This window comes from Euphorbia lathyris, chromosome 5 (genome assembly GCF_963576675.1).
Source record: "Euphorbia lathyris chromosome 5, ddEupLath1.1, whole genome shotgun sequence".
Taxonomy (NCBI): Eukaryota; Viridiplantae; Streptophyta; class Magnoliopsida; order Malpighiales; family Euphorbiaceae; genus Euphorbia; species Euphorbia lathyris.
The window spans coordinates 69,325,028-69,350,834 of NC_088914.1; the positions used below are offsets into that span (position 1 = coordinate 69,325,028).

The 25,807-nt window shown below is 36.5% G+C and overlaps 1 protein-coding gene and 1 long non-coding RNA gene across 2 annotated transcripts; both read right to left on the reverse strand.

Moving 5' to 3' along the window:
• Positions 1-5,760: 5,760 nt before the first annotated feature.
• Positions 5,761-8,003, reverse strand: LOC136231298 (cyclin-D5-1-like). Its single transcript, XM_066020634.1, has 5 exons — positions 7,484-8,003; positions 7,309-7,395; positions 6,926-7,217; positions 6,706-6,839; positions 5,761-6,618 (listed from the first exon to the last, which is right to left on the reverse strand). Exons 1-5 carry the CDS (start codon positions 7,751-7,753, stop codon positions 6,394-6,396), a joined length of 1,008 nt encoding a protein of 335 aa, XP_065876706.1. The 5' UTR covers positions 7,754-8,003; the 3' UTR covers positions 5,761-6,393.
• Positions 8,004-23,558: 15,555 nt separating this feature from the next.
• Positions 23,559-24,558, reverse strand: LOC136228821 (uncharacterized). The gene is made up of 3 exons (XR_010688853.1): positions 24,423-24,558; positions 24,085-24,186; positions 23,559-23,920 (listed from the first exon to the last, which is right to left on the reverse strand). It is a non-coding gene; the product is annotated as an uncharacterized lncRNA (long non-coding RNA).
• Between the last annotated feature and the right edge of the window lie 1,249 nt (positions 24,559-25,807).

Here is a 25,807-nt window from a genome sequence, read left to right on the forward strand (position 1 = left end):
TTGTTCTGAAGATGGCTTTTCTTCTATTATGATGAGTTGCACTCCACTCAGCTTGTGTTGTGTTCTCATGCTGACTTCGTCCTGTCTTACTTTTTGATTCTGTTTTCATTTATACTTATACTCAATATTGAATAAACATATTAGTACAATTAAATCAAAGCACTTAAATTTAATTGCCCCTTAATCATGGATTAACTTAAATAATTTTGTCAAATCAAAATCATGTGGAAAGGTGTTTTAACACAATTGAGGAGCATTCTTTGTGCGATTTGTTCCTTTTACTTGTGCGGTTATTGCTACGTTCTCGGTGCGATTGTTGGTGTGTTCTTGCTGCACTTAGTTTAGAGTTTTGGTGCGATTTAGGGTTTACTAGTTTAGGGTGCGATTTAGGGTTTACTGATTTATGGTATGCATTGGAAATAAGTTTTGGGATGTATTTGCATGATTGTATGTGTATGCATTGGAAATGAGTTTTAAAAACCCTCTTATTTGTGCAAGAATTTATTTTCACAGTCAAGAGAACCCTTCCGCAATGGAAGCAACTGCAAAGAAAATTCATATTAGTCAATGGAATTTCCTCTGTAGTTGCTTCTACTACGAAAGGGTTCTCTTGACTGCGGAAATAATTAGTGCTTGGATTACCTTCGCACTATGAAGGGATTGCAGAAACTGCGAAGACATTTGTCTCCGTAATTTGGTGATCTGTTTCGTAGTTTCTGCAACTACGAAAGGTGTTAAGCTTATTTGATTTTGCAGTGCGAAAGATTTTATTAACTGCAAAATATTTTTGTTTTCTTGTTTCTTTTACACTAAATTCATTTTTGTTTTGTTTAATAAAGTGAATGATTCTAAGGAGAGAAAAAAAGGAGTACCTCTTAATGATAATATTAAAAGCATAAAATTCAAGTATCCCTTCAGTTTGAATACAAAGGCATTAATCATGGTGATGGTTGACATTGAGGTAATGAAGAAAGTCAAGAATAAACTGTCAAAAGAGTAAATGTAATTGTTTAAGAGGACTTCTTCTGACTTCGCAGTCACTGCAAATGTGAAATGGTTAGAATAACTGTGAAGGCCACATAATGACTAACTTAAGCACACACATAGTGAAAGAGATATGATTAAGCACATTTGAATATCATTGTTTAATATATGAGTTCAATTGATAATGATTAAACTTAAACACATAATGAAAGAGATATAATTAAACACATATATTGAAATATACAATTAATCACATACATTGAATATCGTTGTATCATATAATGAAATGTTACATCTTCACGTACCTATAGCTTGGAGAACTTGCTACTGTACTTAGAGACTGTGTTGTATTCGGTAGCGGATTTTGACAATTCAACCTAGTATGCCCAGTATTCTTGCACCTGCTACATGTTCTTGGAGCTGAATCTTCACCTTGAGATGGTCTTCTATTCTGACTTCTTGCTCGACCGAAAGTTGCAGAGCCTTTTATAAGGGGGAGAATTTTAATAGGAGGATCACAGTTTTTTTCGACTGGTGTCCAAATGGGTATATAGACTCAACATAAGATAATTTAACTACTTCCTTGGTGTAGTAATGATCTCCCCATTGATATGCATTACTTAGCCGATGCTCACACATAAATTTACAATACATGTTTACATGGAAACTGTAAAAGATGTCGTTTCCTACACATGCCATGTTTTTGCATTTAAGTCGACAACTCCCCCTCTGTTGAATCATCAATATGAAATGCATGATTGTTTATTCCATAAAATGTACAAGTGACAACTTTGTCTACATGATCTATCATCTTCTTTTTAGCCCAATGCGACAAATGTGATTATCGTGCTCATGCTAATTGTTGTCTCTCATAAAACTATCTTTAAAGAGTAGCTCTTATGTACTCTACCAATATTGTGATAGGTAAAGTTCTTCCTATAACCATAACTGTGTTCCATGATTCTGATATGTTTGTGGTCATCATGTTATACCAACGAGTATGAAAGTATGCATGTGACCATTTCTTGATGCCAACTTAAATATTCTACGACGAGGCCATGCATTAGTCTCGAAAATGCCTAGTTAAAATTGAAAATCCTATAAGCTTTAACAGCTCGCCAATACACCTCATCCATCTTTCAAAATTTTTAGAATTTAGCATTCACACTCATTCTCAGATGTTGACAACAACATCCATGTCTCATTTGGAAACACCAAATTCACTGCATAATCAATTCACTTGTGTCTACCCGATATTATGGCAAAATTCTCAACATCTCCAATACATTCTTTTAGCTTGGTCATAAACTAGGTCCAAGCTTCATTGCTTTCATGCGATCCAACCCTAAAAACAAGAGAATACATTTGGTTATTACCATCTTTTAAAACTGCAATGTACATATTTACCTTTCAAAAAAGTTATGTCAACACAAATAACAGGTCAAATATGTTCTTTAAACGCTTTAAGTGAAGGACCTACAACCAAGAAGAAGTACTTGAAGTGATCATCATCACCGGTTTCAATATGGGTCACCGTATATGGATTACATTTTTTCAATGTCTCACAGTAGTCGAGTAACAACATATATGGCTCTTTTGATGAACCCCTAATATCTTCTAAAGCCCAACATCTTGCTCTTTAAGCTTGCATGTAAGACATGTTGATTTTATACATTTTGTCAAAATCTTTAGCCATGTCCTTTGATCGTTACACTCTATCCTCAAGATCAAACTTATCTGCAAGTAGTATACTGACAACTCGTTTCCCCGCTTGCCTATGATGTGGTAATATTTGATATTTGGCACATGTGTGTTGGTCCATATCATCTATTCTTCGAAGTCTGAACATATCATAATTTTGTATGGTGATACCTCTAGCCCACCATTTACATGTCTCATCATGCTTACATCTAACTTTAAACAAGGACTTGTTAGATTTGTACAATCTCAATTTGAACTTATTCTTAACTGCATATTTTCTAAGTGCATCTTGCAATTCTTATTTGTTTGAGAATATATCATGCACCTTTAAACTGACCACCATTTTTGATGCACTAGATTCAATAGGAACCATAGGTGCATTATGGACCTTTAGCAGCCATCAAAATGGACCAGTCCTCCTTCTTTTTCTTCTTCTTATTCTTTCTTCATCATTCGTCTGATAGATACTTAATGAGATATGGTCAACTCGTGCATTTAATTTGGGAACACCTTCGCGATGAGATTGTTTCGTCGGATAGGTTTTTATTCATCATCATCATCATCATCATCATCATCATCATCATCATCATCATCATTAGGGTTATAAGGACCCCAAATATCTTCTTCATAAACTATTTCTTCGGGATAAAAAATGGATTCAACCTTATATCATCTAACCGGGGTCGGATGTGAGGTTGAAATCCGTGACCTTTTCTTTGCCTGACCAATGAGTGTCAACTTCAATGGCGGGATCACAACTTGATTGAATAACATTCTCCTTCTTCATAAGTCACGGTAGTTGTGCATCTATTATTCGCGGTTCAAAAGTGACATATAGTAGGATCACATCACTTGGATTCATTCGGTAATAATCTAAGAAGCACTCAATATCACTGGAATCAACAATAGGAACTACTATTCTAAGAACTTTGTTAGGACCGTACGTTGTTTGTATGAGCATACGTAGGTCAAATGATGTTGAATCAACACGTGTAGAAGTGTAGACTCTCTCTTGTAAAATCTTGAAGTTGATTTTTTATTGAAAGTCGAAGCAATTTCGATTCACCATCCATGTATGTCATTGGTTGTTCCATGTGATCACACACAAAACATGGTCGGTTGACATACGCTAATGTTGAGAAACAAACACATTGTCATAACAATATTAAAATCAAAAGAAATTTGCTTCCCAATTCAAACAACTACGGAATAGGACAGAAAACTGCGAAAGAAATGTGTTTCATGGTACTTCGCAGTTTCATGAACTATGAAGTCAATTTGTTTCGTAGTACTCCGCAGTGATGTTTACAACAAACCATATTTTTGTAAACCCTATAACTAACTACGGATCGCAATTTACGATTCTACAAAGCAAATTGCTTAGCAGTTCACGATTCTGTGGAGCAAAATCATAAACTGCGAACCCTTCGGGTTAGATAAACCCTCGAAATTTTAGTCTCCAAGGTTAGAATTAACTTAAAATACACAGAACTAACCTATATAAAGGATTTTATGTATGCGAAATCAACAAAATACTTACATGAAGAGTTTGGATCTTGGATTGGTGTATGAAATTGAAGTTGGATCGTAAATGATGAGAAGTGTAAGTGAAGCACAATTGTTCACACAAATAATGTGCAGCCAGAAATGTTAAGTGATAATATATATACTAAAGGCATTTCAGGAAAGTTAACTTTAAAAATGTCTAATTTAATAAGAGGTGTTGCAATAGGTTTACATATGTAAATGAGCTTCTCAATTGGACTAACTTTGTAATTTATCCTACTAAAAATACCCTCAAATTATAATAATGTTACAATAAATAAATTTTTTTGTGCTAACACTAAAAATATAGAAGATGATGGATTCATGATTCACCGACAAGGGATGCTCTCTAATAATCTATGAATGCTCAATGGATATCTTTTAAATACTTTTACATACAATATTAAAGCTCCGTATAACTTCCATTGAGTTTTCCGATGACCAATGGGTGTTCAAGTCCCATTGACCCCTGGATTCGTCACCGACTTCAAAGTTTTACCGTCCTCAAAGTGTAAAATTTCGAACTTACTAAGTTTTTTCTCTCCCTACTAATGTATAATTTGGGCGTATTGACATGCTAGCTCCTAATTTAGATGAGAAATTTTGTTGGCAACAGAAGAGGGGCATCAACAAAACATGTGAAAACTAATAACATGATGATTTAGGATAGGGAAAACATAGGGGGGTAAAAGGTGGACCAGTGAACAAAGGGACAGGACACAAACTTATATAACAGAACCATACTTTATACATAAAATTCAAGTGTCTCCTATAATAGACACCATACTCAATACTGCAGACTACAATACATACATTACTTGTTCAATTGCCAGACTGGAATTCTAGGACCCAATTCCAAGCATGTGGAGGAAGGGGTGGAGCTTCTGACACTAAATTTTCATATGAATGGCATCTCTTTTTCCCCCTCACTTCTACCCCAAAACAAGCAACTCTTTTGCTTAATTATGTTAATCAGGGTCCTACTAGAGGCCACAAATCTCAGTTTTCACATGTTTTATTTACAAGTCATACCCTTTGATTTCAATCTTCATCAAGTTAATTTGTTTTAGATACCCTTTTGGAAATTAGAACTCGGGGCGTTGATGGTTTATTTCATGTCCGTTTGGTTCTCTTTTCGTAACAAACATTAGAAACAGCCGCTGATCGCTAATTTATGATCCTCAACAATATGCCACGATCAATAAAACTGACCGAAAAGTAAAATAAGTAGAAGAAAAATCTAATCAGAAGTGGGACATAAACCTGGGGACCTCAAGTCTAGAAAAACATCAGCTTTAAAGTTGTTTGCTGTTAACATAATCAGCAAAGGAATGCCCCTTTTAATACCTGATTGCTGTAGGGATACCATGATCACCAAACACTGATAGATAACAGTGAAAAGGAAAGTTCCAACTCATAAACAAAATTCTAAATAAATCTAATCAAATTCACTTTTTATTATATAATAAATGTATGTCTACTTTATTTATGAATGGCCCAAAAATACATCATAAAATGTATCAAATCAAATCAACAAAAACAAAATTCTTCATTCCTCATGGCTTTCAGCCTTTTCAAAGACATCAAAGGAAGCATCCCTAGCCCCCTCCCTTCTATCCAAAGGTATATAGGATTGCAAATGTATACATTAACTCATATTTTAAGTTTCTTGCTCACAAAAATTGAGCCAAAAGAGGGGATAAAACTTGAAAAAGTAGCAAGCAACAGCAGGATATTCATCATAGCAACAAACAAATACAAAGAATTCTTTTTTTATCTATTATAGACAAACAGCAATCTTCAGTGGCATTCTCTTGCCCTTTCTTCTTCCACTTCAATTGGCTTTTCAAGTTTCAACTTTCATTCAGTCAGCTCAGCCCCTTTAGCTTCTTTCTTCCTGTTGGTTAAAGTTATCCCCTTTCTTTTATTTATTTACTTTTCTTTTTCTCTATCCCCTCTTCCTTGGGTTCTTTTTTAGTATTGGAAAATGGAACTTCAATCATCAACTCCAAAAATTCATACCATTGTAATGGCATATAACACTCATTAGACCTAAAAGCCAACCTAATAGCAATTTGATCAGGGTTTTTTTTCATGTAAAGCAGAAAACAAAGAACGTATAATCGATCGATTTCATTCCATTTATATAGTATAGGATGATGATTATGGCTCCTGAGAGATTTTCTTTACTGGACAATTTTGATCACATTCATTGTATGTGAGTCTTCTTTTAGTTGCAGCTCCTGTTGAATTGAAGGACAAATTCTCTAGAAGAAGAGAAGAATGAACTGATGAGGATGAATTCGGAGAAATCACTTGCTTTTTTGGTGTTTTATCTTTTCCATTTTCTATTTCCTGCATTATAATATAACAGGAAAATATATTCTCCTGTTGCAGTGAAATATGAGATGATAATTAATAAATCTAGCATATATAGTAGCATATATAATCAAGGAAAAGATAAGATATACTTGCATTTTCAAGTGAACCCCATGATGAAATTAGCTTCATCTTGAGTTCCAATTCTTGTCTTGTTAATTTACTATCTGATGCTGCTAGTACTGCAGCTACTGCGACAATTGATGGCCGATGATCAAGCAAATTAATCTCTGTGAGACAATCAAACAAACACATAAGCTACAAATAAAATTCACATAATCAACAATCAGATTGGAACTTTTGGTCCTTATTTTACCTTTAATCACAGCCAGAATAAGCTCTGCAGCTCTGGAAATTGTATCTTTGGATCTAGATTCACCATAGATTTTATTGATGAAGTAATGTAGATAAGAGAAAGGAGTGATTAAACCCATTTTCCACTCCAAGGTATTCAATACCAGCAACTCCATTCTTTGAATTACCTTATTTTCAAAGCTGTAATCATCCATTGAAAACTCCGACAATGTTGGCACTCTGCATTCCTCCATCTTTGCCGCTAATGATAAACAAGCCACCGATAATAATCGGATAGCCCACAATTTCCCATCCTTAAACAGAAAATCAACAAATATCATCAGCAAATCTACCAAAAATCCAGAAGAAAAACAATTGATCAAACAGAGATTTCAAGTGGCTTACATCGATTGATCTTTTCGAAAGGAACCGATCAAAGTAAATAACTGAAAGATAAGCTGTATGGAATCGAAACCCAAAAACTGCTCTTGTCTAAATCAAAAAAAGAAATAACTTCAACCAGAAAAATAAACAGAGAAAAAGGGGAAATAAAGAAAAAAGGGGGAAAAAAACTACCAACATTGAAAATCCATTCAATTGCATCCAATCGAGCACATTTTAACCAATTAAACATGTTGATAGAGCAATCATCGTGCGATTCAAAACTCCGACTCTCTCTTTCAACCATACTCTCAATATATTCAATCTCTTCGCTCTCTAAAACAAAGGCAGACTCGAAAGTTGTATCATAAGGATTGAAATTGAAATCGTCAGTGAGATTGAAGCAGGAAACTTCATCCTCTTGACAGAGAAGACTAGACAAAGACAAAGAATCGTCAAAGTCTGCCATGGTTAATCTAGAGAAGCGAAAAGTGGAACATAGAGAATGGATTTTTAAACTGATAAAAATGAGAGGAAATCTAGAAGAGATGTGTGAATCTGGGCACTGAGTTAGTGGGGCGAGTGAGTGAAGAAAAGGAGGGAAAGTGTGGAGATTTAGCGGTTTTGGTGCCGCCAAAAATAAGCGGATGAGATTAGGGATGGAGGGAAGGAGAAGTTATTTAGCAGTTACGTACAGTTTTCTTAATACCCAAAAATCTCTGCAAATGTTGGGCGATTTTCATTTAATTTCTTATACATTTAATATTTTTGTACAATTGTACGATTGTATTTTGTATTATTATATGTATTTTTCTAACTAGATTATAGGCTCTCCTCCCTTTTTGGTTCTTTTGGCTTTTTATGTGGAAATTTTTAAGGCTAACACATCTTTTAATTACTAATTAGAATGCAATAAATCATTTCTATGTTCCCATTGGAAATCTTAGTCCCTAAATTTTCTTCTTTAGACTAAATTTAAGACGAAGGATCGAGATTTTTGTCATGTGAACTAAAGCAGCGCGTATGGAGAAAGATGTGCAAGTTAAGTCGTTTGCCTTGCGTGAATCTTGCAAAACAAATCTTAGTCAGATCCTAAATGATACGCCGACACTTAAGTTAGTTATGATTTTGAGTTCATTCATATATTATTTCAAGCTTATCTCATATTTCTTTAGAGTCAAGTTAGCAAGGTCATAGCTTAAAACACGTTTATACTCATTAGAATCAAGTGCATAATGAATTATGTTTATAGATTTAACATTTAGTGAAATTTTATTCCAGTTATCTTTGATCAAACTCAATTTCTGTTTTAACAATAGTTTTTCTGTCAACATTTTTTTAATGGATGTAAGATCCATTTTTAATTAATCTCCAAACTTGTATATCCACCTATTGAATAAAACTATTCATCTTTGTTTTATAGAAAATCTAGTTTGCTAGCCATATTATATATATATATATATATATATAGGAGAGGGCTCTTGTGAAAACCCCTTAGGTGAGAACCACCCAAAACTACGTAGTTTTGGGTAAGGAAATTTAAAAAAAACACTGCTGTCTAGGGGGATCGAACCTAGGACCCTGCATCTATACTCCACACTACTTATCACTAAGCCAATTGTCTTTCTTGTATACTATGTGTCGCGCTGCTTAATATATTACGACCCTTTTAGCTTCCATTGTTTAATATTTGATGCATGCACTTATTAATATCAATTAAATGTGCATAATAATAAATTATTGATAAAAAAAGAAATATGCATAATAATGAATTATTAATAGAAAAAAAATGAAAAAACATGCTCTAATTTCTTATTTATTTAATTCCTCTATATTTTTGTAATTTATATTTTAAAATGTTAAGGACGATGTTCTAAATATTGTTACATATATTCTAAACTTTATAATTTGTGTTCTAAAAATTAAGTATAATGTTTAAAAAAAATAGTAAATATATGGACCATTTTTAAATTTGTTCTATAATATAATTTATAACACTCATATTCTAAATAACATAATGTATGTTCTAAAAAACATAACGCATGTTCTAAAGTTTATATTTTGTGTTCCAAAAATTAAGTATAATGTTCTAAAAAAATCAGTAGATATCTCGATTGATTTTTCATTTGTTCTATAATATAATTTATAACTCATGTTCGAAAAAACATAACACGTGTTCTAAAAAACATAACGTATGTTCTAAAAAATATGTCGTACGTTCTAAACTTCATAGTTCGTGTTTTAAAAGTTAAAATATATGTTCTAACGTTTGTTTTAAAAAATATATAGTTTGTGTTCCAAAAATTAAGTATAATGTTCTAAAAAAATCAGTAGATATTTCGATCGTTTTTTCACTTGTTCTATAATATAATTTATAACTCATGTTCGAAAAAACATAACACGTGTTCTAAAAAACATAACGTATGTTCTAAAAAATATGTCGTACGTTCTAACTTCATAGTTCGTGTTTTAAAAGTTAAAATATATGTTATAACGTATGTTTAAAAAAATATATAGTTTGTGTTCTAAAAATTAAGTATAATGTTCTAAAAAATCAGTAGATATCTGGATCGTTTTTTCATTTGTTCTATAATATAATTTATAACTCATGTTCGAAAAAACATAACACATGTTCTAAAAAACATAACGTATGTTCTAAAAAATATGTCGTACGTTCTAAACTTCATAGTTCGTGTTTTAAAAGTTAAAATATATGTCCTAACGTATGTTTTAAAAAATATAAAGGAATTAAATAAATAAGAAATTAGAGCATGTTCTTGGATTTTTTTATTAATAATTCATTATTATGCACATTTCTCTTTTTTTCTATTAATAATTCATTATTATGCACATTTCCTTTTTTCTATTAATAATTCATTATTATGTATATTTAATCGATATTAATAAGTGCATGCATCAAATATTAAACAAAAAAAAACAATAGAAGCTAAAAAGGAGATGATATATTAATCAGCGCGCGAAATAATATACAAAAAGAGTAATTGGCTTAGTGGTAAACAACATGGAGTATAGATGAAGAGGTCCTAGGTTTGAACCCCCTAATAAGCAGCAGTATTTTTTCTTAATTTTCCTACTCAAAACTACGTAGTTTTGGGTGGTTCTCACCTAAGGTGAGTTCTCACTTAGGGGAGGGTTCTCACTTGATCCCTCCCCTATATATATATATATATATAACTAAACATTATTTTAATTGAAATAAAAACAGTATTTAAACAATAATGATTTTAGATCAAAAGTATTAAGCCCTTAAAACTTGTTTCACAAAAAATGCGGAATCAAATGTTTGTAAAACTTATGTAACAGTTTAAGTGTAGTTGACTGGATATAATAATTTCTCTAACAGATAAATAAAAATAAGTTTGCTTAAATAATACAAGGAGTGGGGATAGAGAAATTATGACAGAGAGGTTTATAATGGTTCGTCAAAACTAGGTCTACTCCACTCCTTAAGACTTCGTCTTGAGATTTGTATTACAATCCTTTCATAAGTATAGATCAACTCTCCTTGAAGCTTGCAAGTGCTTAAGAAACTTGAGTTAAGCTTACATGTGCTTAAAAACCCTTTATTAAGCTTACATGTGCTTAATAAACCTGACAATACTTTTTACAAGTTCCAGTATCAAACTTATCAAGACTTACGAGTGCTTGACTGACAATTACAAATTTTTTCTCTGATAAGAATCAAACCCCCTAACCAATTTTCTAGTTTAAGTGATTAAACTATCCTAAACACAACCTAGTGTGTTTACAATCTTATTTTTAAGGATTTCGTTAGAAACTTTACACGATGATTGATTTGATTTTGAATTACAAAAATTGTTAACACTCAATCTTATGATCTTTATGAAGAATGTTAGAGAGACTTTTTGATAATCTTGTTGTAGCAAAGATGTAGTAAGTCTTCCCAAAGTATAAAGTAAGAAATTGCTCTCTTTTTATAGTTGAAGAAAAATCTGTCTGTTGTAATATGACCGTTGTGAAGTATCAATTATTTTGTAAACTAGTGAACAAAATCTATTTTGCAGGGATGCTTTGGATAAGCCTCTTGACAATGGTCTTGTTTAGGACTCTTTACAATAAAGCTCTTTTGAATAATTAAAACGTATTCATGTCTTATTCAGAGGCTTTATGATAAAAGACTTTTACTTAACAAATGTTTTTCTTTTGTTAGTGATGACTGGTGATGAATTCTTGATCGGCGCTCTTCCCTGTGGGGCGCCGTTGTGATCGGCGGGGGGAAGCTCCGATGCTAAAGTCAGTAAAGTATAGAAGAATAAACTATAAGCACAAAGTAGGGTTAAGGAGAGCGTGTGTGTACCTCAATAGCTTGGGATGCAAGCTATTTATACTCATATAGTTGTAACTCCGGATAACTAGAAAGTCTCCATTAATACCTCATTAATGGTGGTTACCGATCTTATTCAAGTATGACCGTTAGCTCATTAATGAGTTATTAGTTGCCTTTATGGGGAATCGGCTCTGCCGTTCAGGGGACGTATCGAGGCGAGATGGCGGGTCTCCCAAGTGTTTGACTATTGATGGCGTATTGCGGAATCTATGTGATCCGCCATCCAGCTGGCTTACTTGATACGCCATAGCTTTCACGATCATCTTTATACGAAGTCATTTGGTTAATTACCCTTTTGGTCCCGTAAATAATATCTGGATGTTATCAGAAGCCCCCCTTAAAATGCCGCTAAAGTCCTTTAGGGCTTTTAGTCTTCCTGGCGTTCCGTCACTAGGCGATACATTGATGGCTGCTCTGTCCCAGGCCATTCGTCGATTGACAGGTGTCGGACACACACCGCTCGAGGTAAGTGACGTTTTTCTTTTAAAAATCCTTCTTTCTCTCTCTTCTGATTTTACTTTCCCATTGTTCGGATTTTTGATTCACGCCTGGATTTCTTTGGAGCTCTCTTTGTGTCAAGAACTTCAAGTGCCAGAGCTTCCTCCTTCTAACTTCGAATTTTCATGTAAATTTGACTTTGCACCTTTTTCGTTTATCTTCCTCTTTTGCTTTTATGAGTTCGTCCTCTGGTTCGACTTTTGAGCTCTTCGGTTTATCTTCTTCCACCGATTACTCACTTAGCATAGATCTTTCTGAAAGCACAGATTCTTCAGATAGTACTCTGAGCTGTGATTTGTCTAGCTTGCGCAGTGCTTTAGAGGAGCGTAGGAATCGTTGTTCTGGGTTTATAGAAACCCAAAAATCTTTCGCCGTTGTTTCCCCTGTTGCATCGGTGGTGAACTCCAGGATTGTCTCAGGGATGGAGGCTTCTTCTTCAACCCCTAACAGGAAAAAGGGTCCTCGTGCAGAGATCACTTCATCTCGCATGAGCCCTACAGATCTTGCCTATTTGGCGGATCACTATCCCTGGATGAAAAACTTTGAGTTAACGCTGGCGGATGCCCATCAACGTCCTGCCTATCCCCCTAGGGGATTCCTTTCTGTGTACAGAAGTCATGTTGAAAGGGGTTTCCGTCTTCCTCTTCCCTAAGTGATGGGAGACATTCTTGACTTTTTTGGAATCACTGTCAGCCAGCTGCATCCGAACGGCTGGTTGGATGTAGCACTGGATGCTTTCTTGGCCTCTAATCTTGGGGTAAACCTTACACCCTGAGTTTTCCGATCCCTCCATAACCCTTCTAAGCGAAAAAGTGAATCTTTCATAACTTTTGTTAAGTTTAGAGGCTATTCGCCTTTTAGTGATAAGATGTCAAATGTTCATCTCTAGGACAAAAAGTTCTTCTTCGTCAAGCTGAAAGAGGGCGAATCTTTGGGATTCCCAGCGAATTGGAACCACAAGCCTCAAAATATGGCTGGCGATTTGATTCAATTGACTCCCATTGAGGAAAATATGGTGAATCTCATAAGGAGCATCAAGACGGATTTCTGGACGTATGCCGATGCCCTATAATTCATGATGAGCGGGGTTCTGTTGGTCCGTCGAGTAGGGACCCAGATCAATTATGTGAAATTTACTCAACTAGACGAAGGTACCTTTATTCTTCCTTAAACTTTGATTATTTTGTTGTCCCCTTGTCAGGGAGTTGTCTGAAGCCAGTCGCGCCCTTGTAGAGAGGCGAAAAAAGATGAAGGAGCAAGAGGCAAAAAAAAGATGCGTCGTTGGCGAATCTCAGTAAGAAGGACGGGAAACGCCTTTTAGAAGGTGCCCCACTTCCCGTCGGCAAGAGGACAAGGGCGGCTCCCGCAGGTGGAGCAAAGCTGCTAGCTGATGCTTCAAGGGCGTCAAAGCCCAAGATCGATTGGCTAGGTTTTAATCAGTAACAGGTACAGCTCTTCCCCCTCACTCTACTTTTTGCTATGGGTGCTAATTCTGTCTTTTCCATTTTAGGTGACCAAACCAGACTTAGGGAAGTATTGATTCGCCAAATATGGAGAAAAGGGAACCCTTGAGAGCGAGTCGGTCATAAATGACTTGGATGAAGCTATTGGTCAACTGGGAAAGGTGCAAGAGAGCCGAGCCAAGTACTCTGGATCTGCCCATGCTAAGATGGGAAAAAAGGGATCTCCTTACGGTAAGTTATTCATCATTTCATATTTTTGGATGAAAGAGTGATCCTGGTATCATGAATCTTGTTTTCTAAGTGTCCATTTTCTTTTATCAGGCGTATGCCCATATGTGCGCAATGGAGGCGGATCTTCTCCAAGGCGTAGCCGATAAACCCTCGATCAAGAAGTTGGAGAATGATGTGGCCGTCATTAGTACTAATGCGACTGCCACTATAGCTCTTAATGAGAGCAAGGATGCTAAGATCCAGTAGCTGGAGAAGAAGATAGCCGAGGATGCTGAGGATCACAAGGCTGCTCTATTGAATATGGAGATTTTAGCTGGTAGCCGTGCTTTTTACTATGGCGAGCGGATCATGGCTTACGTTAGACTCGCCTACCCGGAGATAGATTTCGTAGATCCAGAGTATGTTGTTCCTAAAGCTGAGGACGCTATCAAATATGACAAGATGGCGAATTCTCATGACTTTATCTATGGTCAAGTCCAGAATGAGCTGAAGGGCTTGAATGAAGAAGATAAGAAACCTGTTGTCAACCTCGAGGCGGATGACTTTAGCGAAGTATCCAAAGAGGTGGGTGATAAGGCTGATGTCGTGGAGATTGATAGCGGAGTTCCTCACGCGAATATTGTTGACAAGGAGAACGAGGCTCCTCCGAAGAATGCAACTTTAGAGAAAGATGCAGAGGAGGATAATGTTGTAAAAACTTAATTAGTTCTGATGTAATTAAGTACAATTTTTATTTTTGTTTTGAATGAATCATTTTCCCAAAACTTTACTTATGCATTATATCTTTTAGCAAGTAAGCTTCTAGAATCTGGTTTAGGACTTGTTTGTTTGTTCAGGGTAGGTGGCCAGCTGTACCCTGAAGTGTGGGCCTTTTTTGAAGGCTAAAAGCTTTTATTCCCTTTGAGGAAGTTAAGCTGCCTTAGGAGATCGATTTTTTCTTATCTTTGAGTTAAATCGATCCGCCAGCGGGTCTTTTGATTCTCTTTTAAGGAGAAAATTGAGGGTGTAAAGATCTCGTGTTTGAGACATTTTTAACCCGCCTTTGACAGTGGTCAATCATTTTCCTATCTTTGAGGTAGATTGATCCACCATTGGGATTGTTATTCTCCTATCTTTGAGGAGAGGGTAGATATGCCATAACGGCGTTGTTCTACCATTATAATGCTTTTGTTGCCTCCCCTTTTCGAATCTGGAATATTTATATTTCTGTAAAAAATACTTAAAAGAGAAATTCCAAACGAAAAATTTCATTTTATTGAATGGCGATCCGCCTTATTACAGCAACTTGGTCTTTTATGTGAGCCTCGTTAAAACCTTTAATAAGAAAAACCACATGGGATAAAACCTTACTAAAGAAAAAAGAGTACTCAAGACCTTTGATTACATCTTACTCTCTGGTAAAGTATTTGCGGAGGTTCTGGATATTCCACGTCCGTGGTAGTGTGTTTCCCTCAATGTTCTGAATTTTGAAAGTGGCGGGTCTGATCTTGGCAATTATTTTGTATGGCCCTGTCCACGTGATTCCCAGCTTTCCTCTACATTCCATGGATTGGATTTTGTCCGCTTTCCTGAGCACCAAATCTCCTTGATTCAGATCCACAAGTTTGGCGTTTCTATCGTGATAGGCTGCAATCCTTTGCTTATAAGCAGCGATTCAGACATACGCCTTCTCCCTTTTTCCTTCCAGTTGGTCGAGACTTTCTCTTAGCTTCTTCTCGTTCTGGTCCTCACAATAGAGTAGAACCCTCTCACTTGGGATCTCAACTTCTATAGGAATAACAGCTTCTACTCCATAGGTGAGGGCGAATGGTGTTTTACCTGTGGCGGTTCGAGGAGTGGTTCTGTATGCCTATAGGACATTCATCAACTGATCCGCCCATTTCTTGTTATGCTCACCCAATCTCTTCTTTATGCCTTTTATGATCGTTCGGTTGGTGACTTCGGTCATTCCATTTGATTGTGGGTAGTATACTGAGGTGAATCTATTCTGGATGCCTTGATTCTGGCAAAATGACCTGAACTCCTCATAATTGAACCGCGTTCCGTTATCCATGATAATTGTGTGGGGGACTCCAAATCTTCCAACAATATTATCCTCTACGAACTCTACCATTCGCTCTACACTTATAGTGGAAACAGTTTCGGCCTCTACCCACTTTGTAAAGTGATCGACAGCTACCACTACGTATTTTCTCTGTTTCCTTGTGGAAGGAAAAGGACCAATGATGTCGATACCCCATGTGGCGAACGGTCATCCTTCGATGATGGGCTTTTGTAGATGCTTGGCCGTGTGGGATTCATTTGTATGAACCTGGAAGTTGTGGCAAGACTCCACCAATTTTTTAGCATCAAGCTCTGCAGTAGGCCAATAGAATCCAGACAGCCTGGATTTCTTGAAAATGGCGGCGGATGCTTCATAGGTCCACATGTGCCCTTATGTAATTCTCTGATAATCTCATGTCCCTCTTCTATTGTGACACACTTCAACCAAGGCTAGCTAAAAGATCTTTCGGTACAGGTGATCATTTATCATGGAGAAATATGCTGCTTTTCTCACTGTCCGCCTAGCTTCTTCTTTGTCTTAAGGCAAAGATCCATCTGTAAGATACTGCTGGATCGGTGATCTCCACTCGCCTATAGCGGATGTAAGAAGAGCTATGACTTCTGGGGTGAATGCTGGTCTGGTTTTCACTTCGAATGGGCACTCAAGATCCGCCTATTGATCCTTGCTAGAAGCCAATTTAGCCAGGTGGTCTACTTCTGTATTTGATCCTCGAAGTACATGGATCAATTCCCGTTTTGTTTCTTTGCTTTCCAAGTGGGTCAATATCCTTTTGGCCTCTTTCACATATTTGACCAGGGTTTCATCTTTTACATCGAAGTTTTTGATTACTTGGTTGACCATCAGTTTGGAGTCAATATAGATCACAACCCACTCTGGTGTAATCTCCTTTAACAGGCGTAGCCCGAGTATCAAAGCCTCGTATTCTACAACGTTGTTTGTCGAGGGGAACTCTAGCTTCGCAGCATAATGTATCTTGACATACTGAGGCCCCTTGATCACTACGCCTATTCCAACACCTTCCGCTGATGAAGCTCCATCGGTGTACATCGTCCATTCTTCCAACTTTGGCTGAGGGGGGTTAATATCTTCTTCCGTGAATTCGTTCACAAAGTCTGCTAAGACTTGGCTTTTCAAGGCGGATCTGCCTTTATAGCGGACATCGAATTCGCCCAGGCGGATAGCCCATTCCATTAACCTTCCTGATGTTTCTGGCTTCTGTAATACCTTCCTCATTGGTATGTTGGTGCGGACAATGACTATGTGGGCTTAAAAGTAGGGTCTGAGGCGGATGGAGGTGGTGACCACGGCTAGTCCTATCTTATCCAATCTTGAATACTAAGTCTCGACATCCTTCAGGACTTTGCTTACATAGTAGATTGGATATTGTTGACCTCCCTCTTTTCTGATCATGACAGTGCAAACCGCTTTATCAGTGACAGAAACATACATGTATAAATCCTCACCTTCAAGGGGCCGGCTCATTAGAGGCGGTTCTGTGAGGAAACGCTTGATTCCTTCGAAGGCTAGCTTGCAATCTTCATTCCATTCAAATGCTTTCTGCTTCTTAATCACTTCATAGAATGGCTGACATCTCCGAGCAGAGCATGAGATAAATCTCCCAATAGCTATGATCCGCCCATTGAGGCGTTGCACTTCTCTAACATTTTGTGGAGCTTTCATGTTTAATACGGCCTTAATCTTGTCTAGATTGGGGCCCACTCCCTTCTGACTGATCATATATCCTAGGAACTTCCCGTAGGTTGTCCCAAAAGTACACTTCTCTGGGTTCAGCTTGATATTGTGATTGCGAAGGACTCCTAAAACTTCTTTTATGTCCTCAGCATGCTTTTCCATTGTGGTGCTTTTGATGATCATGTCATCTACATACACCGAGAAGTTATTGCCCTTCCTTCCTTCAAATATCTTGTTCACCATCTGCTGGTAGGTTGCTCCAGCGTTCTTAAGCCCAAAAGGTATAACCTTGAAGCAATAGGTTGCCTGGTGTATTACAAAGGAAGTTTTGATCCAGTCAGATGGCTCCATGGGAATCTGATGATAGCTCGATTTCATATCTGTAAAGGAATATACGGCATGTCCCGCTATTCCGTCAACTAAGATGTCAATACAAGGCAAGGGGTAGTTGTCTTTGGGACACGCTTTATTAAGGTCTGTAAAATCAATACACATGTGGTATGATCTGCCTGATTTCTTAACCAGGACCACGTTCGCCAGCCATTGCGTATAAATAACTTCCTTAATGGCGTATGCTTTTTTTAGCTTGGATATCTCCTCCTCGATCACTTTTTGTCTCTCCGGACCATGATTCCTTCTTTTCTGAGCCACAGGAACCGCATCTTCAGTGATATTTAGTTTGTGGGTGATCACGTCCGGGTTGACCCCTGTAAGGATCTCGTCCTTCCATGCAAACATGTTTTTTGACTCAAAGAGGACCTTCGTGACATCATTTTTAATCTCTGTTCTCAACCCTTTGGCGATCCGCACTTGCTTCCCATCCGCAATGAGGAACATTTCCGTATCTCCCAAGGCGGCTGTAACAAGCTCATCTTCTTCCTCGTCCTTAGATTGAGGGCGAATTGACAAAGATGCAAAGTATGTTTCTTGAGCCACTTTCTGATTTCTGCTGATCATTACTCCTCCCTTGGCCATAGGGATGTACATCGCCAAGTGGCGTATTGATATTAGAGTCGCCACTTCTGAGATAAAAGGGCGTCCCAAGATGATGTTGTACGCCAATTGTCCATCCATGATAGAGAACTCAAGATCTCCAATCCATGCCTGATCCTCATCCGCCAACTCACATTCCAAGGTCACTTGTCCCTATGGATCGTATGACCTGTTACTCCTAAGATGTCCACAATGGTGGTTTCTATCTAAATTGTGTCAACTTTAAGCTTGGCAAAAGGTCCTCTGGTGATAACATTACATGAACTGCCTGTATCTATCATCACCTGCTTCATCTCCTATCCTTCTACCATCATGGTGATAACAAGAGTGTCTGCATGTGGAGGAATTGCCGGACCAATGTCCGCGAACGGGCAATTGAGTGATGCTCTTTCAAGGGCAGTTGTTCTGGATTTTTTAGCTGAGGGCTGGTATCCTGGTCCGCCAGCGATGATATTGATAATGCCCTTGGCCTTATTTTTTGGATCATCTCTTGGCTTATCATCATCTCTCTTTTTATCATTCTGGACGAACCTATCCAGCTTTCCTTTCTTAATGAGCCTCTCAATCTCCCTGGCCAGTTCCCAACATGCGTTTGTTTCATGTCCATTTCTCCTGTGATATCTGCAATAATTTTTGGCGTTTCTCCCCGTATTGGTGTATTCCCCCCTTTTGGTTCGAGGTATGAAATGCTCCGCTTGTGTTGGCTATTTTCTAGCCACATCAGCACTTCACTTTTATGGGTGTTCAATGGTGTGAACGATGGTGTATACGCCGATTTGTTCTTGGAACCCCTCCGTCTACTTCTAGAGGATGAATCAGGGAGCTTTTCTTTCTCCTTATCTCTCTTTCGGGATTCACCTTTCCCTCTTTTAGGAGGAGAAGCAGATTCTCTTCGTATGTCATCAACTTCCATGAAATCCTTGCATCTCTCCATTAATTCTGCAGTGGTCTTAGGCTTGTGTCTGATCAGATCCTCTTGTAGGCTTTTGCAGGTCGTATTCTTTATCACAGTTTCAACAGCCGTAGGAATGTCCACATCAACTATTCGGATGCATAATTTATTGAACTTGTTGACATAATCTCTGAGGGACTCATCTTCCTTTTACTTTAACTCAAAGAGCTTTCGCGATGAAACAACTGGTGGAATGCTCCCTGCGAACTTCATGCAAAATTCCCTGCTTAGCTGATTCCAGCTATCTATTGTCCTTGGCGGGAGAGATTGGAACCAATCATACGCCGGTTCTTTCAATGTGGTTATGAACATTCAGCATAAGACTGCTTCACTGGCGCCATTAATTCCAAGCAACATGCGGTACTTCCTTGCATGGGCCTCAGGATTATCTTCCCCTGAGTAGCTAGGTATGTTCGGGATTTTGAACTGCCTATCAGTTTCCTCGTCTTCGATCCGCCTTATGAATGGTGATTCTCTATTAGCAAAAGGATTATGCCTTGCATTCTCCTCATTCTACCTTCGCACTTCCGCCCGGATCTCCTCAGCTATGAAGTTGCGATCCATCCTCGGGTGTCTCCTACTATGGGATCTACTCCGTTGAGAGGAGGAGGAGCTAGACTGGGATGAGGGATCTGATGGTGATCGTCTACCACCTCTACCCCATCCTCTAAGTGGGGGACGTCCGCCCCCGTCCTGTTCTGGCGGTGGTAGCGTTATTTCCTGGCGAGGTGATCTGGTCCGCCTTCTACGGTAGGAACAGGATCTGGATCATCTTCGTCCATGTGATCTGGTCCACCTTCTACGTCTGTTATCAATACGTCCACCCTGTGGGTGACTAGGATCCGCGGCTGCAATGGTTTGCCCTTGACCAGCCTGCGTTCCAGTTGGCACCGGAGGTACCTGAGGATTGCCAATAGTGATTCCTGGATTACCTGTATTTCTTGGGGGAGCCTGATGGTTCCTCCGACTTCCTTCCGGCACCTCTTCAAATAGTCTCTTATTTATCGGTAGAGCACTTCCTAACTCTGGATTGGTGACCACTGAATCCGTAGGTTGAGAGAGCAAGAATGCTGAGCCACGACGAGCCTCTGGCCTGATAAAAGTGGCCTGTCATGCTGATGTACTCGGCCTTGGCGGAGGACGGTTCAGAGGAGGAATAGTTCCCGTTGTGGGTCCACCTACGACGGGATTTTCCAGGTAAGATTTTAATCGATCCGCCATAACTGGTCCATAGAGGTTTCCCATAGCTTCTACGCAAATATCCATGAAATACTCATGCGACATTTCTCTTTCATCCTGAATAGTCGGTGCATCGGGATCTATATTGCCGGTGTTTGTTTGGGGGATTATTGACTGAAATTGGTATTGAAGGTGTTGTTGTTCCAGTTGAAGGGTTCAACCCTCCACTTGCCATTCTTGTGATTGTGAACTAAGTCCTTTTGTGATTAGAACTTCCACGTTCACCGCACCAATTGATGACTGTTGATGAATTCTTGATCGACGCTCTTCCCTGTGGGGTGCCATTGGGATCGGCAGGGGGAAGCTCTGATGCTAAAGACAGTAAAGTATAGAAGAATAAACTATAAGCACAAAGTAGGGTTAAGGAGAGCATGTGTGTACCTCAATAGCTTGGGATGCAAGCTATTTATACTCATATAGTTGTAACTCTGGATAACTAGAAAGTCTCCATTAATACCTCATTAATGGTGGTTACTGATCTTATTCAAGTATGACCGTTAGCTCATTAATGGTTATTAGTTGCCTTTATGGGGAATCGGCTCTGCCATTTAGGGGGCGTATCGAGGCGAGATGGCGGGTCTCCCAAGTGTTTGACTATTGATGGCGTATTGCGAAATCTATGTGATCCGCCATCCAGGTGGCTTACTTGATACGTCATAGCTTTCACGATCATTTTCATACGCGGTCGTTTGGTTAATTACCCTTTTGGTCCCGTAAATAATATCTAGATGTTATCAGTTAGACTCTTATGTTAAGTACTTTCTATTTGAAACTCTTTATGACATTCTTTATGCTTTGTCTTTTATCCTTGTAGGTCATTTCTTTAATGCAGACTGTAGTAGATCTATTTGTCTTCATTCTTCTTTACTTTAATAATATAAGAGTGTTCATGTAATAATTCTTTTGTACATTCTAAGTAATGTGTATTTAATCTTTTGCTTTCATACTTAGAATACTACCAAAGGTATTATTTTACAATATTCAATGAAATATTTATCTCTTCTAATCAATCAATATTCGTATAGAATATTATCACTGTAATGAATAGTTCAACTGTTTGTGAATAGTGTTATCATCAAAATATTTCATAAGTCAACAAGGTCATTTCTTAGGGTTTTTTTTTGTCTTGGCTTGTATTGCATTAACGGGGGATGCGCGAAACGCATGACATGTATAACTCTCGTAACAATGCAACTCAACCATTAAATCAGTGTCATCCTTAATTTTCCCTCAAAATATTCCATATCAACCTTCTGAATTTTGGGTGACCACAAGGTATGAAAAGAGATTACTCTAAGTATTAGGCTCTTGTTTGAGACAAACCATACCAATAATCCAAAAGATTCACTCATTCCAATATTTGTAGTTTTAAGCCTCCTTGTAGCAAGTTTCAAGACTTGAACATGGTGAGGTCCATCCTAAACAAGATAATGCCTTTTAGAATCGGTTATATCAACCTTATTTTTAAATTTCTCTTAGGGATAGAGTTGGAATCTCTATGCAGAGTTTTCTTTGTTAGCAATAATATCAACCTAAATAAGAAAATGAACAAAAAAAAATTAACAAAATAGAGACAATTTGAATTGTGATCTAGAATTACAAATTGAAATATGGAATACATAAACCTTTTAATGAACATGTGAAAAAATTGAAGAGGAAGATGAGACCTTAAGTAGTCAATTTCCTTAAAAAAAAGTTACTATTGGTGGAGATTGTCTCCCAAATACAACATGTATGTTGGTCAAACTCTACAATGGGAAGAGTGGTTATTGCCAAAAGGAAAGTGCAGCTGAAGAACAAAATAACATGAAGAAAAACAAAAAAAAATTGAGAATGATTTTTCTCTAGATTGCATTACTGTGTGTAGTTCAAACCGGAGAGGAGAGATCAAATGGACTAGAGGGACTTGAAAGATGTCTTTCATTAATCATAAAATTAATCAATAATTAATTTTCGTTTAATGACAATTGAAAACTCATTTGTGACCATAAAAGTTTTGAATTCAAAAGGTTAAGTTTTGAAAACTCATCTCATAAGCCAACAAGGTCATTTTGAATCACTTATAACACACATATATGTAAATATTGTATGTTAATTTTTACAATTGAGCATGTCAAATAGAGAAGCAGTTCACTCACACGAGCGCTTACCCTCATTTTGTTAATTGTGGTGACAAAGATAAGGATGAGGCGACTTTTTGAGTAAACAATAACTTGCTCAATAATTGACATCGTCTTGCAGTAACAATGGATCTATGTTCATTAGCTCGCAGAATAGAAATATACATACAAGTGGATAAATATGTATATAAAAGATCATTTATAATCTGAGATTTCAATCAGAGTTGCTTGAATAAAATCTTCTGTCTTAGATAGTTGAAGGTAGTCCTATAATGAGAGAGACTAAGGTTAGATGGTATGACACATTGAAATTGAAACCTTCGTATGGTGTTGTTTTAACCATAGACATGCGCTTTCTTCAGATGGAAGGATTTGAACACCACATCACAGGTCTTTCATACCATGTGTGCTTTGTGACCAAGAGATGGAAAAAAGACAATCTCACTTTTTCCTAGCGTGAGACTCTTTACGTGAAAAACATGTTTTTCTCTCGAAACGTTATCCTTGATACCTTTAACTAGTTCAAGAAGTGTAATTCATTTTGGCTATTTTGGAAGGATGCCCTCAAGAGTTAGGTACTAATTCAGCTCGGATATGAGCCAACTGGGCAAGTAAAATGAGTTATTATAGAAAGAACATAGTAAGAGGGAAAGACTTTATCAAGTTCACATCTTGTAGTCCTATATTTCGCAAATCTGGATAGTTGTGTATATGTGCACGCTTGTGAATATAGATGAACTGTTAAGATAATGACAATTACAGTGAATGTGATATAAAGTCTAGGATTGATAACTTGTAAAAAATCTTTTTGCTGGAGCACTTCCCTGTGTGGTGCCATTGGGATCGGCGGGGGACACTCCAATGCCAAAGTCAGTAAAAGTTCCAGGAATGATCTTAAAAGCACTATAGTAAGGAATCTATAAGCATACATTTCTTTTGTATCACCACTCCCTCTGCTCTTCCTTTCCCCTACTCCTTCTTTCTCCATTCTATGTCGTTTTTTGCATTGTCCTTCTTCTGTATAATTACAATCCAAAGCATATTAAATCATAATAAAAATAGAATGATACAATTAAGAAAAAATCCACAATAAGCTAAATGAATTGCAGTACTTTCAATATGTACCCATCCTCAGTCTTCCGAGAAATTCTCTATAAATAAATAGAAAAATTGAGTACCTTTAGAGGTAGACAGTGAGGGGCTTCTCTAATGTAATAGTATGTTTTACCAGTTCAATTCGTCATGCTCAACCAGCTCATTAATCAGCTCTAACTTTAATCCTGTAAAAATAGGCTCAATTGCATTATAAAACATAGAAAGCTTCTCTTTCAAATCTTTAGGAAAAAAATTACAGACATGTTCCGAACAAAGAGATACTATAAGATTGAAGAAAATAAGTAACTGAAAGACTTAGAAAGGTTCAGAACAAAGAGATACCCCAAAATCGACCGTGAAAAGAAGCATGCAAAATAAAAATGAAATAAAGAACTGCTGAGATTAGGGGTTAAGGAATTACCTTAATCGAGAGTCATGCGAGGAAGACCAAGATCACCAATGGAAGCCATGAGAAAGGAATTACCATTAGTATCGATGAGAGCCATTTTAGAAGAATTGCAAACCCTAACACAGAATGACAAGAGAGAGCGAGTGAGACAAAGCGTAGAGAGTGAGACAAAGCGTAAGGATGAAATGTATTCTAAGTGAAAAAAATGAAAAGTGAAAATATTAGAGGGAAGTGAAAAGTGTGAAAATTAATGGAGGGAATTGAAATTTGATGGTGAAATTAATGGTGGGAATGTTTTGGTGGGAAGTAAAATAGACCAAAATCTTAAAAAAAAATATTGTAGGAAATATTATTTTTTTCAACCAAATTCTTAATTAATTTATTTAGTTGATATTTTTTAGAATATTTAGTTGATTTCTTATTAGTTTTTTTATGACCACTTAACAAAATATTCTTACACTTTACACTATTTTTTAAAGGACACTTTATATTTTCTTAAAAAAAATACTTTTATGCTATTTTTAATCAAAAGCAATTGTTTACAAACTATATATAGAATCCTTAATTAACATGTGTTGAAATTAAATTTATCAAATTAATTAGGTATAGTGATTGTATTTAGGGGTATTAAAAAACCGAACTAGACTGAAATAACTGATCGAACCGATAAAAATCGATTTTTCGATCTATTTGGTTCGGTTTCAGTAATGAATTATCTATAATTTTAATGATTTTGGCCGGTTCAATTTTCATAAAAATATAGCGAATTAGCTGAACTAGCCGATATAAATTTAATACTCAAATAATAGTTGAATTTAATAAGTTGCTTATCAACATTTATATAATAGGGTAAATATTTATAAAGTTCTCATATTTTTACATAATAAACTAGTAAGTCCATCATATTATTATAAGGTCCTTAAATTTTGTTTTAATCAACTCTTTAGTCATTCCATTTGTTTTTTAGATGAAAGTACAAAACTGCCCCTAGTTATATACATAAAAAAACTTATCTTTAGTTTTAAATTTAATCTAAATAGTTTTAATGATCTTTTTGAAATATATATACCAAAATTGATATATACTTGTGTATACTAATCATAAAATAATATATTATTTATTCTCTAAATTTTTATTTTTTTATTAGTTTTTAATATAATATTTTAATACTAACATTAATATTATTATGAATTTTTGATGATTTAAAAAAATCAGATTCTATGTGTTGATTCATAAAATTTATTTAGAGATAAATAAAGATTACTTTTTATAATTTTGTATAGCTTCACTTCTATTTTAATAATTTTTAAAATATTTTTCATTTATTTTTTTAGTCAATAAATTTTACGTTACTAAATTAAAGTTCTATAATTATATAAAACTTAATAAATTAATTA